Source organism: Centropristis striata, chromosome 14, assembly GCF_030273125.1.
Source record: "Centropristis striata isolate RG_2023a ecotype Rhode Island chromosome 14, C.striata_1.0, whole genome shotgun sequence".
NCBI lineage: Eukaryota > Metazoa > Chordata > Actinopteri > Perciformes > Serranidae > Centropristis > Centropristis striata.
The window spans coordinates 22741739-22754957 of record NC_081530.1 but is presented as its reverse complement, the minus strand read 5'-3'; the positions used below and the strand labels follow the sequence as shown (position 1 = coordinate 22754957).

At 37.1% G+C, this 13219-nt stretch overlaps 1 protein-coding gene across 1 annotated transcript; it reads left to right on the top strand.

Moving 5' to 3' along the window:
* The first annotated feature begins 855 nt into the window (after nt 1-855).
* Nucleotides 856-10847, top strand: LOC131984973 (small conductance calcium-activated potassium channel protein 1-like). Its single transcript, XM_059349961.1, has 10 exons — nt 856-1295; nt 1609-2500; nt 2999-3094; nt 3713-4012; nt 4622-4743; nt 7284-7425; nt 7510-7620; nt 9173-9300; nt 10377-10446; nt 10570-10847. Exons 2-10 carry the CDS (start codon nt 1643-1645, stop codon nt 10795-10797), a joined length of 2055 nt encoding a protein of 684 aa, XP_059205944.1. The 5' UTR covers nt 856-1295; nt 1609-1642; the 3' UTR covers nt 10798-10847.
* Nucleotides 10848-13219: the final 2372 nt, after the last annotated feature.

Here is a 13219-nt window from a genome sequence, read left to right as displayed (position 1 = left end):
TGACAGTCTGATCAGTCTACCATCATGCTTTTGCTCTCCCACCTGTGCACAGTCACATCCCCCAACGCTCTCCTTCACCCTCTATCCATCTTTAAATACATGTTGTCTTCAGATTAGATAACACTTTCCTTTATCCTGCTACTATCCGGATGCGCTCCGCCCACCCCTTTGCTCCTTAGGTCTTTCCATTTGGAGGGAGCTCTATTATCTGCAGACCCATCTGTCACAAGGATTTAGATAAATAAATGATGCTGAATGTCATTGTTATGACTTTAATGCTTAATACGCCGCCCCGCTCTGTGCATATTGTTCGCTTAAGGCGTGACATATTTGATATTTCATAAGCTTATAAGTATCAGATCTCTGTCTCACTTGATTAATCTGCAATGCTAATCTGCTGAATTCATATTGAGGAGCGTTATTCTCTTTTTAAGATTAAATTTATTTATTTATTTTAAAAGTTTGTGTCATGCATTTGCAATTCTCCCACGACAATATTGACAGCAATTGTTAAAATTACAAAAGAAGGGTGATATAATAGCATTTCTTATCAGGCTGAGAGAATGATTTCAGGATGATTTTATGACACCAGGGCACCCATGTATAAGCAGATGTCCCCACCCACACACACACACACACACACACACACACACACACAAACACACAAACACACACACTCTCTCTCTCTCTCTCTCTGACACATACACACATAGGGAGGAAATCTGCCAATCCGACTAAAAAAACAGACAGATGACTCATTCTTTGCGTTTGCTCAATGCAACATCTGCAACTTAGAGACTTTGCAGTCATTAAGCCCCTCCAGCTTTAAGGAGGATGCCCTGATGGTGGACTATCGGACACGACCAAACAAGGGAATAAATGCTTGAATATGTAATGGATATCCACGGGTATTTACCTTGCATGTCGTAATATGCAGGGAAGTTCATAACCTCTGCTTGCATCTATGGGAGGAGCTCTGTGATGCTGAGGCTGCTAATGGATTGCTGGAAAGTTCATACATGCGGAGAGAGGACGTTTGGGATGTTTTGATCTGATCACGTCGGTCCTCAGCTTAATTCATTTTTGTAGTTTAACTTCATTTTGTTCACATCTTCCTAATAGAAGTCGTGTGTTTGAGGCCCGACAGGATTTTGTTTGGAGAATCTTTTTGTGACTCGAGCAGATGTGACCTTCAGGACCATAAAATACTAAAATACTTATCCAGATATAACAGAGCCAGAGCAGAGCTAAGGCCTTTTTCTTCCTCACTGGCTGGAAAACCTTGGCTTGAAAAGGTAAGAATAAAAAGAGCTGTGTAGAAGAAAAAAGAAGATTTTTTTTTAAGATTACACCTAATGAAATTATTGAATGAGAATGTCTTTGCACTTTAGATTCTCCATAGTTTAATTAAAAATAATTAACAGATTAATACTAGATCATAAAGAATAAAAATTAGCGAATTGAACAGGTATGAAAAAAGTTTCTGTGATGATAAAACTACTACAATGAGTATTTTTTCCTTTCACAATGCTGTTATCATCCGTTAAACCACTTGTCCTCCCTCCCTCTGTCTTTCTCTCCTCTTTTCTGTTTAAACATTCTAAAAAGATTTGGTGAATCGTCACCTGTAAACCCTCTCACTATGGAGCACTCCCAGTCTATGAACTTGTCAGTGGTGGATGGAGACGACGTGGAGGACCAGCGGCCCCTCCTCCCACCGAGGATAGTTCCTCCACCTCAGGCCTGCTCTCCGCAGTGCGGGATCCACCACACAGTCCAGTCCTCGGTGGAGCACCCTGTGTGGCTGGACAGAACCCAGGCCATGGCCACCACACCTTTATACAACGGCCACCTTTATGTCACACCATCCCCTCGCTCCAACAGGAGGGGAGACAAAGGCAAAGAGAAGAAATGTGAGAAAAGGTCAGGCGGGAGTAGACAAAATCAAGCCCACAGGGATCGTAATCACCAGTGCAAAGCCAAAAACGCAGGAGCTCACAGACTCCAGGAGAAAGTCACGTCTTTCTCTGACGTCCCCATGTCGCCCTGCGGCTCGCCCTATAAGGGCCCCTGCAGGTCACACTTAGAGGTCAATGATATTGAGGCCAGGGGGCGCCGCAAGTCAGGCAACGTGTCTTTGGAGATGCACGACCGCCAGAGTCTCCCAGAGATCATCATCACCAGCAAGGACGATGACTTCCAGCCGCACAATGAGTTGTTCCAGCATCGCCAGGACCTGACGGAGGGCAAAGGCCTGCTGCCAGGAGCCGAGCGTCCCCATCCCAACCCCGATCCCAATAACCAGACCAGCCCGAAACACAAGGAGGCCTCCAAGGACGACTCGTACTGGAAGACCCACAACATCGGCTGGCGGCTGGTCCGCAGGAGGGCTCTGTTTCTGAGGAGGCAGCGGCTGAACGACTGCGCCCTGGCGGTGGGGATATTCGGGATGGTGATGATGGTGATGGAGACGGAGCTCTCCTGGAGCGTCTACAGCAAGGTCAGGAAGACACAAAAGCACACTGACAAATCCTTTGAGAAATGTGAAAGGTTAACAAGAATTTTGAGGAAAGAAATCACACTGCAAAAGTATACTTTTTGAAATTGTTTCTTTTCTGAAAATAGCCCATTAGATCACTAGTTTTCCTCCATTACTGCCTGAGAAATCACATATTGAGTCATAACATACCACACTTTCACATCATATGTCTCAGAAAAAAAGCCTGAGTTCTTCATAGTTTTTTTTGCCTCCCTTTTTCCCCACGTGATCTTTTTAACTTAGATAATCTGTTGTTAGTATGACAATTGATCTCCCACACAGGAAAAGGCACAATATGCCCATAAGATCACGTTCATTACATCATGCAAATGGATTATCTAAATGTATGTAAGATTATAAGGTTACATAGGATCACCGGTGCCATTTCATAGATTACATTCCATAAACTCAAAAGCCATCAGCTTGACAATGATGTCATATTGTTTGTGTGTCTCACAGAGCTCCGTCTACTCCCTCGCACTCAAGTCCATCATCAGTTTTTCTACGCTGATCCTGCTGGGCCTCATCATAGCGTACCACTGCTGTGAGGTTCAGGTAAAGTCTCCGTAGTAATTATGCAATCAGGTGTTTGATGTGTTTTGTTTCCTCCAGGGACAATCTCTCAAACTCAAAGGTTTCTTTGAAATTCTGTGGCAAAAAGCAGTTCTACAACAGTGATTTCCAACCTTTTATTCCGGTGGCCTTCTAAAATTGAGCAAAATCCACTTATATGCCCACTCATCAAGGCACTGTGCAGAAACCAGAAAGTGATTTTTCATTTTCAGGCTGTTTCATTTGAAGGATTTTTAGAGGTGAAACTGTGCAATATCTTTTAGAGAGAAAAAAAATTGGTAGGAAAGGCTAGGAAAAAAATGAAAATCATGGTGCGAAACGTTTTTAGTCCTTTTAAAAAACGTCCTAACATCTGACTCATGCTGGGTTATAGAGCCAGAAGTTTTTCACTTGAAGCGACTTTTCTGCTTTTGACTTTGTGCAGCTTCCTCTGGAGCCACAATGCACATATGCAGTTGTACTTCCCAAGACTAAAAAAGCAGAATTAGATTTGTAAAATTGGTGAAGTTCCCATTTAATCAAGCTGTGACCCTCCAGATTTATCTAGGATCAAGGTCAGATGCTTATATTCACTATAACTCTCTCTTACGTTTCTGACAGCTCTACGTTCACGACATCGGTGCAGAGGATTGGCGGATTGCCATGACGACTGATCGTTTGGCTCTGGTGGCCCTGGAGCTGGCAGCGGTGGCCATTCATCCGTATCCGGTGGGTCTGATGGAGTACTTCGAGGTGACCTTCCATCACACCAAGAGCCGTCTAATACTGTCAGAGACGGAGCTGGAGATCGTCCTGGCTCTGCCCATGTTCCTCCGTCTCTACCTGCTGGGCCGGGCCATGATGCTGCATAGCCGCCTCTTCACTGACACGGCGTCACGCAGCATCGGAGCGCTCAACAAGGTGGGAGGTCGCCCGTGGGCTGCCTGCAGAATCTGGCTCTCACTGGCTTGGATAGTACTGTGATGAAATCATAACACTTTGTTTGTTTTGATTTTCTGAGCAGAAACCTGCTTAGGGACATGATTCATGGGATGTTAAAGTTTATTTTTTTGGCAGTGATTTGGGCTGGGCTTCCTCTATGAACATTTCATGCACATCTGTTTATGTCTTACGTCTAGGTGGGCCGAGGGGTCTGTAGAGGTGTGACAATTGAGGTGTGACTATCACAGTTTCACCCCCATGAATCCCAGTGGTTTCACATGCTGATTATGTCCCTCGCTAGCTTTCCTTTGCTTGTCTGCTCTCTTTTCCACAGTTGATAATATGCACCCGGCTAATCCCCTCCCCTATAAATGCTATTTAAGAGTGATGAAAATGACCTTTGTCTCCCCACCGCAATGCCAAACCTACTATCCATGTATCAAGCCAGATTGAGAACAAGTTTTCTTATCCCTCATCTCCTCTGTATTATATAATCATAATCTGACAGGTGCTATCCTAAATAGTCTGGCTAAGTAGGCCCCTACTGTCAAAAGCGTGACGCAAATGCATCCTGTTTGTGATCTTTAGATTCACTTCAACACCCGATTTGTGGGGAAAACATTAATGACCACCTACCCCGGGACCGTGCTGATGATATTCAGCGTCTCTCTGTGGATTGTGGCAGCGTGGGGCTTACATGTGTGTGAGAGGTATGTGATGATATCTGAGCCCACGTCTGAACCTGTAGTACTGTCTATAATACTAATATTAACATGTATTTATAAAGCACTTCAAAGCAAAGTTACAATTTTACAGTTTTTTTCATGGTAGAACCAGGATTTTAATATGTCAGGACTTCAGGCAATCAGGCAATGTGGATAATACAGAAATGTAATGTAATAAGAAGAATAGAAAATAATTAAGATACATTTAAAAAGGAGAAGTTAAGTAAATGTACACTTGCTTAGATGTAATGTTCATATTTAAAGCATTTCTCTGATGTAAAAAAAATACAAATTATTATTATTAATAATAATAATAATAATAATAATAATAATAATAATCAATAAAAACATAATAATAAAACAAGCAGTACTGAACGGGCCCTCGCAGTACACGCGTGTCGGGTGCCACCACAGTGCCACCTAGGGGCCGATCAATAAAACCTTAAAGGGTTATCCTTAGGAGGGCATTGACAATAATTGTACCAAGTTTTGTATAATAATGCACAAACTATCCCTTTAATCCTCATACAGTGTCTGAAGGAGGACTCTTAACTGATATGTATAAGTTAGAAGAGGCAGGTAGCAATGGTGGAAAGTAACTATGTACATTTACTCAAGTACTGGACTTAAAGTAAAATTTTGAGGTACTTTTATGTACATTTTATGTAACTTTATACTTCTAATCCACTACATTTTGAGACATAAATTGTTCTTTTTATTCCTCTACATTTAGCTGACAGCTTTAGTTACTTTTCAGGTCAAGATTTAAAATTAAAAACATGACACATTTAAAATGATTACCCATTTTTATAAATTAAACCACTTAAAAGTTTATTAGGTAGTTAAAATGAGTGGAGTGGAGTAATTTCACAGTGTGGTATTAGTACTTTTACTGAAGTAAAGGATCTGAACACTTCAGAAGTGCAGAAAGGCCGCGCATGCGTAGAAGCGCCGGAAAAGCCGCGCATGCGCAGAAAAAAATAATAATTTAAAAAAATACAAAATACAAAATACAAAATAAATAATTAAATAAATAAATAAATAAATAAATAAATAAATAACAATTTAAAAAAATAAATAAATAAAAATAAAAAATGTAAAAAAAAGTTTTTTAAAAAAAGTAAAGAAGTAAAAAAGACAGTGGTGGAAGAAATGTTCAGATCCTTTACTTCAGTAAAAGTACTAATACCACACTGTGAAATTACTCCACTCCGCTCATTTTAACTACCTAATAAACTTTTAAGTGGTTTAATTTATAAAAATGGGTAATCATTTTAAATGTATCATGTTTTTCATTTTAAATCTTGACCTGAAAAGTAACTAAAGCTGTCAGCTAAATGTAGAGGAATAAAAAGTACAATATGTCTCAAAATGTAGTGCAGTAGAAGTATAAAGTTACATAAAATGTACATAAAAGTACCTCAAAATTTTACTTTAAGTCCAGTACTTGAGTAAATGTACATAGTTACTTTCCACCATTGCTACCTGCCTCTTCTAACTTATACATATCAGTTAAGAGTCCTCCTTCAGACACTGTATGAGGATTAAAGGGATAGTTTGTGCATTATTATACAAAACTTGGTACAATTATTGTTAATGCCCTCCTGAGGATAACCCTTTAAGGTTTTATTGATCGGCTCCTAGGTGGCACTGTGGTGGCAGTCTAATTTCAAATTTGGTACCGTGGCCACACTATAACACTTAAGGCATTGAAATTCATAGGGGTGGTATAGACTGGACCCTGTAACACACACACCCCAACCGGCAACCTCTCATTGAAAAATAAAAACTCAGTCAACCAAAAAACACAAAAAATAATTCGAAATACAATAGGGACCTCGCAGGTTGTTGCCTGCTCGGGCCCTAATTAGTAAGTAAAAAACAAATTAAATATGTTGAAAAACAAAATAATAATTAATAAATAATAATATATAAAAACAGACAAGCAATGTTGGCAATAAACCCTGAGGACTGCACTGAGGCAATACAATAAAATCAAATAATTAAAATAATACACAAATAAAATAATAAAATAAAATACTCAATTATATTGTAAGATTAAAAAAACAGGTAAGCATGTTTATTTTTATCATGATTATTATTATTATAAATAATAATAATGTGCTAAAATTAATAAATGTCTTATTTGAAAAAAAAAGAGGTTTTTAAAAAGTGCTTTTAAAGACCTGAGAAGCCTTAACTGTAGTTCTCCAGAATATATATATTCAATATTTTATTATCATCCAGATATTTGCAGACACACAGAGTTACTTGAATGTTTTTTACTGCAGCAACAAATCCAATTATTCACCTCTTTTTTTATGAATATTGCTGTTAATTAACGGAATGCAAAATAAGAGTGTGGAAGGAAAAATCATCAGTAACATGAAAGTAGAGCAGTTATTCATTATTCAGCTGCAGCAGTCAGATAAATTGAGGACGGCAGCATCTCAGACCAGAAAAAGAAGTAAAAATATAATCTACATGAAAATACAATAATGCAATATTGATTTACATTCCTGCAGACACCACAACTACAGGGACCTGAGCAGTAACTACATGGAGGCCCTGTGGATGATTTCCGTCACCTTCTTGTCCATCGGTTACGGAGACGTGGTGCCTCACACCTACTGCGGCCGCAGCATCTGCCTCCTCACCGGGATCATGGTGAGACAGAGGGTTGATAGTTTCCTCTGTGATGAGATTATGACTCTAAATCATAATAAAAGAGTCTAATTCATACACCCGCAGGGAGCTGGCTGCACAGTCCTGGTGGTGGCAGTGGTTGCCAGGAAGCTGGAGCTGACCAGAGCAGAGAAGCATGTTCACAACTTCATGATGGACTCCCACATCTCCAAGAGGGTAAATACCAATATCTCCTTCAGTTTGCCTTAATTTGACATTTTAATTAATATAAATTAAGTTAAATTTAATCAGGCTAAACATGCAAATACAGCATCTGTGCTAGTAATAACCGTGTCTGTCCAGCAGAGCTCAGTGTTTTTATGAACCATGTGATGGGGCATTACAGGAGGTCAGAGCGGGGTGTTTGGAGTTTGGGGTGACAATAATGTGCCATTCAGAATGCTAATTTTATTTTTAACTCAGAGTTTTTATTTAACACTACAGTAGTCTGATTCTGCCCTGAAAGAGTTGCAAAGTTTTGAGTTTTTAACCAGTGATTACATTAAAAGAGATTCTGCACAGATGTTGTTTTTTTTTGTTCTATTCTAACAGTTTTATCCTTGCACATGTCACATATCAACTCATTTTACTCAAGAACATACAGAAATTTGTGTGCACTGTCTGTGCCTTTTATTCAGTGGTGAAAAAGGTAATCAGGTCTCTTATTTAGGTAAAAGTACTAATACCACACTGTGAAATTGCTCCACTACAAGTAAAAGTCCTGCATTCAAAACGTACAAAAGTATCAGCATCAAAATGTACTTAAAGTATCAAAAGTAAAAGTACTCGTTATGCAGAATGGACCCACTCAGATTGTTATATATATTACAAATATATTATTGGATTATTATTATTATTATTATTGATGCATTTTTGTAAGCAATGTATGTATAGAATGTGTTTAGAATAGATAGATAGATAGATAGATAGATAGATATACTTTATTTATCCCAAGCTGGGAAATTACAGTGTATGTGCAGTATGTACAGTGCATACAATGTATGTATTATCTTATTTTTGATATTCTTATTCTGTTTTCTATATCTATGTGTCTGTATCTTGAGCTGCTTTGACAATGAATTTCCCCACTTCGTGATGAATAAAGTCATATTTTACCTTATCTTTTAATTTTCTCAAGATAGGGCTCATTTTAACTACTGAATATACTTTAATGAGGTTACATTTAAATAAAATGTCCAATCACTTTAATGTTATCATGTTTTGTTATGTTAAATCTTGAGCTGAAAAGTAACTAAAGTTGGCATCTAAATGTAGTGGAGTAAAAAGTACAACATTTGCCTCGAAATGTAGTGAAGTAGAATTATAAAGTTAGAGTAAATGTACTTACTTGTTACTTTCCACCACTGCTATTATTACATGAGAGTATTCCCAGAACAAGTAAAAAGCGAGTGAAGTGTAATAAGTTTACCTTGCTTTAATATAAATCAATACAAATTGTTTACAGAATACTCCAACAGCATATTAAGGTTTTTTTTTAAAAAAGCCTAAAACATTAATTTCATTATCTCACCCCACAAGAACATTTCGTATTCTTGTTTTAGGATAATTTGTGTTTAAAGTTGAGTATAAGACAAAGTGCCTGTAGTGCACTGAGTCAGGTACATTATGTTGGTGTTGTTCAGCATGTGCAGTAAATTACAGTGCCTCCAGGTCATGTGCATAAACATAAAATAACTCTCCTGAGTGATTTTCTGCGTCCTTTCACTAGATAAAAATTGCTGCAGCAAATGTGCTGAGAGAGACTTGGCTAATCTACAAATACACTAAGCTGTCAAGAGAAAAAGACCACACCAGAGTCCGCATGCACCAGAGGAAGCTGCTGCTGGCCATCCACCAGTAAGACACTTAACCTCATATACAGGAAAGCTGCTTCTGTGCAGGAAAGACCTGCCTCTTCACTTTATTTGCTACAAGTGCTCAATGTTTATGTAGTATGCTGTAATGTATATTAGTAATAATTACTGATTATCAATCAGTGCCTAACATTGTTACTTAAACTTTCATTTTAAACAGCAGTTTAGCGTCTTGGCACACAGTTTACTAATTTAAAAATCAACATTTAAAGCCAATAAACATGAAAACACACCACTTTTTTCTCTCTAACAGAAACATGTGTTTATAAAATCATACATACACAAAAGTATGTCATTAACACTGTCATTAATAAGTGTGATGGTAAAATATGCCATAAAAACATTATTAAAAAAATTCCATAGAATAGAATGTCATAAAAATTTTGAAATAATGCATTTTCCAAAAAGCCTTTGTATAGTTCTGTATGTCATGAAAAAAGTCATAATATAGTATGTCATAAAAAAATTTGTGAAGAAAATGTTAAAAAATGCAATTAAAATAAGTCTTAGTATAGTATCAATGTTGTAAAAAAAAACATCAAGAAAGAAATGTTAGTGTATGTTAGTATGTCATTAAAATTGTAATAAAAAGTAATATTATGGCATAAAAATGTTATTAAAAATGGAAAAGTCGTAGTATGGCTTAAAAGTATCATCACAATAAGGAGACATGACAACATCTTTTTATACATTTTTTTGATGTTATTTTTCCAGTATTTTACGAGCTGTTTCTCCAACGCGCACTATTTTCTTTGTGCAGTCCATTGTGGGAGAATAGTGTCTATCAACAGCACACTTGAACTTGAGCACAATTCAACAGCATACTGAGTAGTTTGAGTGTATTTTTTGTCTCTTTTTCAGTGTGAAAACCAAAAAAAATACTGCTGAGAAGCTGCATATTCCCCAGACTGTAAAGAGTTTATATTAAAAGTACTTTCTAGCAAACTGAGTCTATAAAATCTGTTTTTATGGGTTGTTTATTGGTAATGTAGGTGAAGTAAAGTAGTAAAGTCATGCTTTCCTCCTGTAGCAGCTAAATCTGTATAATGCTGTCCCCAGGTTGCGGCGAGTGAAGATAGAGAAGAGGATACTTGCAGACCAGGGGAACGCCCTTGTGGACCTCTGCAAGGTGAGGGAGGCAAGTAAACGCGTCATTTTCTATCACAATCTGGCAAAACCTCAGCAAAGTAGCATCTAATATTCCCTGATGGCTTCCTTTTCTTTCTCTTTTCCACGTGCACCACCGACGCAGATGCAAACCCTGATGTACGACGTGCTGTCGGAGGTGCAGGGCTGCAGGGGCGAGCTGGACACGCACATCCACAGCCTGGAGAAGCACGTGGAGGAGCTGAGGGAGGGCTTCAGGAGCCTGATGCCGCTCCTGTCCAACACCCTGTCCACGCAGAACTCTTCCATCCGACACCTGCTCAGGGAGCGCGAGGTGAAGACGGAGGCTGCCGGTGCAAGCGTCGACAGGTAGAGAAAGAGAGAGAGAGGCTCAGGAAGGTGATGCAGAAGAGAGAAAAAGGCTTCTCAGGTGCTCCTGGAGGAGTAATCTGCCCACAGTGCAGCTAAAATGATCATGTTGGGACATTTTTCTTACAGAAGGTCCAAATGTACATGTTAATAAAAAAGAAGACTTTACAGAAGTATGTAAAGTTGTATTAACCCTTCTGCCTCATGAGGGATACTTTTGGCTTTTTTTTTTTTTTTTTATCATTTTGGCTGTGTTAATGCATGTGTCAGGGTTTTTTTATTAGGCTACTATAAAAAAAAACCCTCGCACTTATTACTATGATAAGGCTTTTACAAACCGTGAAGCCAAAATACAATCACTGAGACCATTGAGGATAAAAATGTCCCCATTGAAACCCATTAAAAAAACACAATTTTTGATCCAATTACAGTTTTTACTGATTGAGCCACTTTATGATGGGAAATTATTTTCCTGCTTCCCATTAGGTTTATTGCTTCTGCATTATGGAGCGCTGCAATGATTGATGCAATGCTTCAAAATACAGTTTATGTTGTTGCTAATCATGAAAAAACATTTAGTATACAGAAAAAATATTCATTTTTCCCCAACATTCAATCATTGGGTGTTATGATCACGACTGATGTTGGTTTAAATATTTAAAATAATGCTGCCCCCGCGACCCAGCCCCGGATAAGCGGAGGAAAATGGATGGAAGGATAAAGTATTTTATTGCATATTTGTTTCGTTTTTTCTCCAATTGGATGATTTTGTCCTTTTAACTCTTTGAAGTTGAGGCACAAGGGTTAAAAAAATAAGTAGCATAATTTTCTGTAGCAGAAATAAATAAAACCAAAATGTAGAAATGAGTCATAATTCACTTCTTATGAAGGTTTTTCTCATCTTTCCCAGAGTGAAAACACTTTGTCCTGCCACCAAACAGTTTAAAGGGCCGTTTGATTGACTGTTTTTCTTACTCTTAGATGATAGTTAGATATATATTTGGGGGCTTGGGACTGTTATAAACAAAGATGAAATTTGTGTTGGGTCTTTTCCATAGTATTTTTGTATAGGAGAAGTAATTATGGTTAATTGACAAAAATACTCAGCAGATTGATAATGAAAATAATTTCTCGTCTGTTTGCAGCTCTTTTTGATAATTTAACTAAACAAAAAGAGAAAGTGTTTTCACTCACTGTTGGTGAATTACTTTATCTGAAAACACTCCACATTTTTCTGATCATGTGATAAAAATGCATTATTCATGGTCTTGTTATTATTTGGAATTGTCATTTTAATTGTAATTTGATTGAATTATGATGATAACCTGTAATACTTTTTAATAAAAAATGAGAAGACTACTGCCTCTGTATTGAATGTCTAATACATGTTCACACAGAGACATTTTTGGACAATCTGTCCGAACATGTCAAAAAAACACCATTTCATCAAATACCCAAAAATCAGAGAAAAAATCAAAGAAAAAACAAACGCCATACTACAGTATGTCCATTTTTTTTTTTCTTTAAAAATGCCCCAAAATGCTTAAAATGTTGATGTTGGTGTTGAAAAAGTGACTGTTGATACATATTGTAATATGATCTGTCCAAAAATGACAGAAAAACACAATTTTATAGGATGCCCAAAAATTGGAAGAAAAAAAACACATTTTTATGCATTTTAAAATTTGATGTCCAAAATTTTTGTTCAATTTTTGGACATCTCATAATATGGTGTTTTTCTGTCTTTTCTGGACAAACCATCAACTAATATGAATCAGACTATAATTAAGTTATTTTCAGCATTTTTAGTTATATTAAAATATGACCATTTTTGACAAAAATCGACATTCTATAGTATGACTTTATCAATTTTTTAACCTCCCATAATATGGTGTTTTTCTGTCATTTATGGACAAAATATATAACTATGTATCAACAGACTTTTTGGACATCCCATGATATGGTGTTTTTCATTTTTGATCAAACTTTGATCCAATGTATCAACAGACTAAGTAATTTCCAGCATTTTTAGGCATTTAAAAAATACCTTTTTGAAAAAAAAAAACATGCTATAATATGACTTTTGTTCCAATTTTTTAACATGCAATGGTGTTTTGTGTCATTTATGGACAAAATGTATAACTATAAAACAATAAAGTAACTTTCAGCATTTTCACATTTTATAGGATGCCAAAAAGGTGAAAAAAAGGCTGCTGTTATCACCTTACTTTAAACATTTTTTCGTGATCATGAAATCAATGCATCCATTTATATCCTGCTTGCCACTGTAATGTTATGTAAAACATAGTGATGCTGGCCTGTATTTTTTTCTAATGCAAAAAATAAGACTACTGCTTTTGTATTTAAATCTTTACAGTAAAGAAAATCCTTTCCTTAAACAGAAAATGAACCACTCACAAACCATT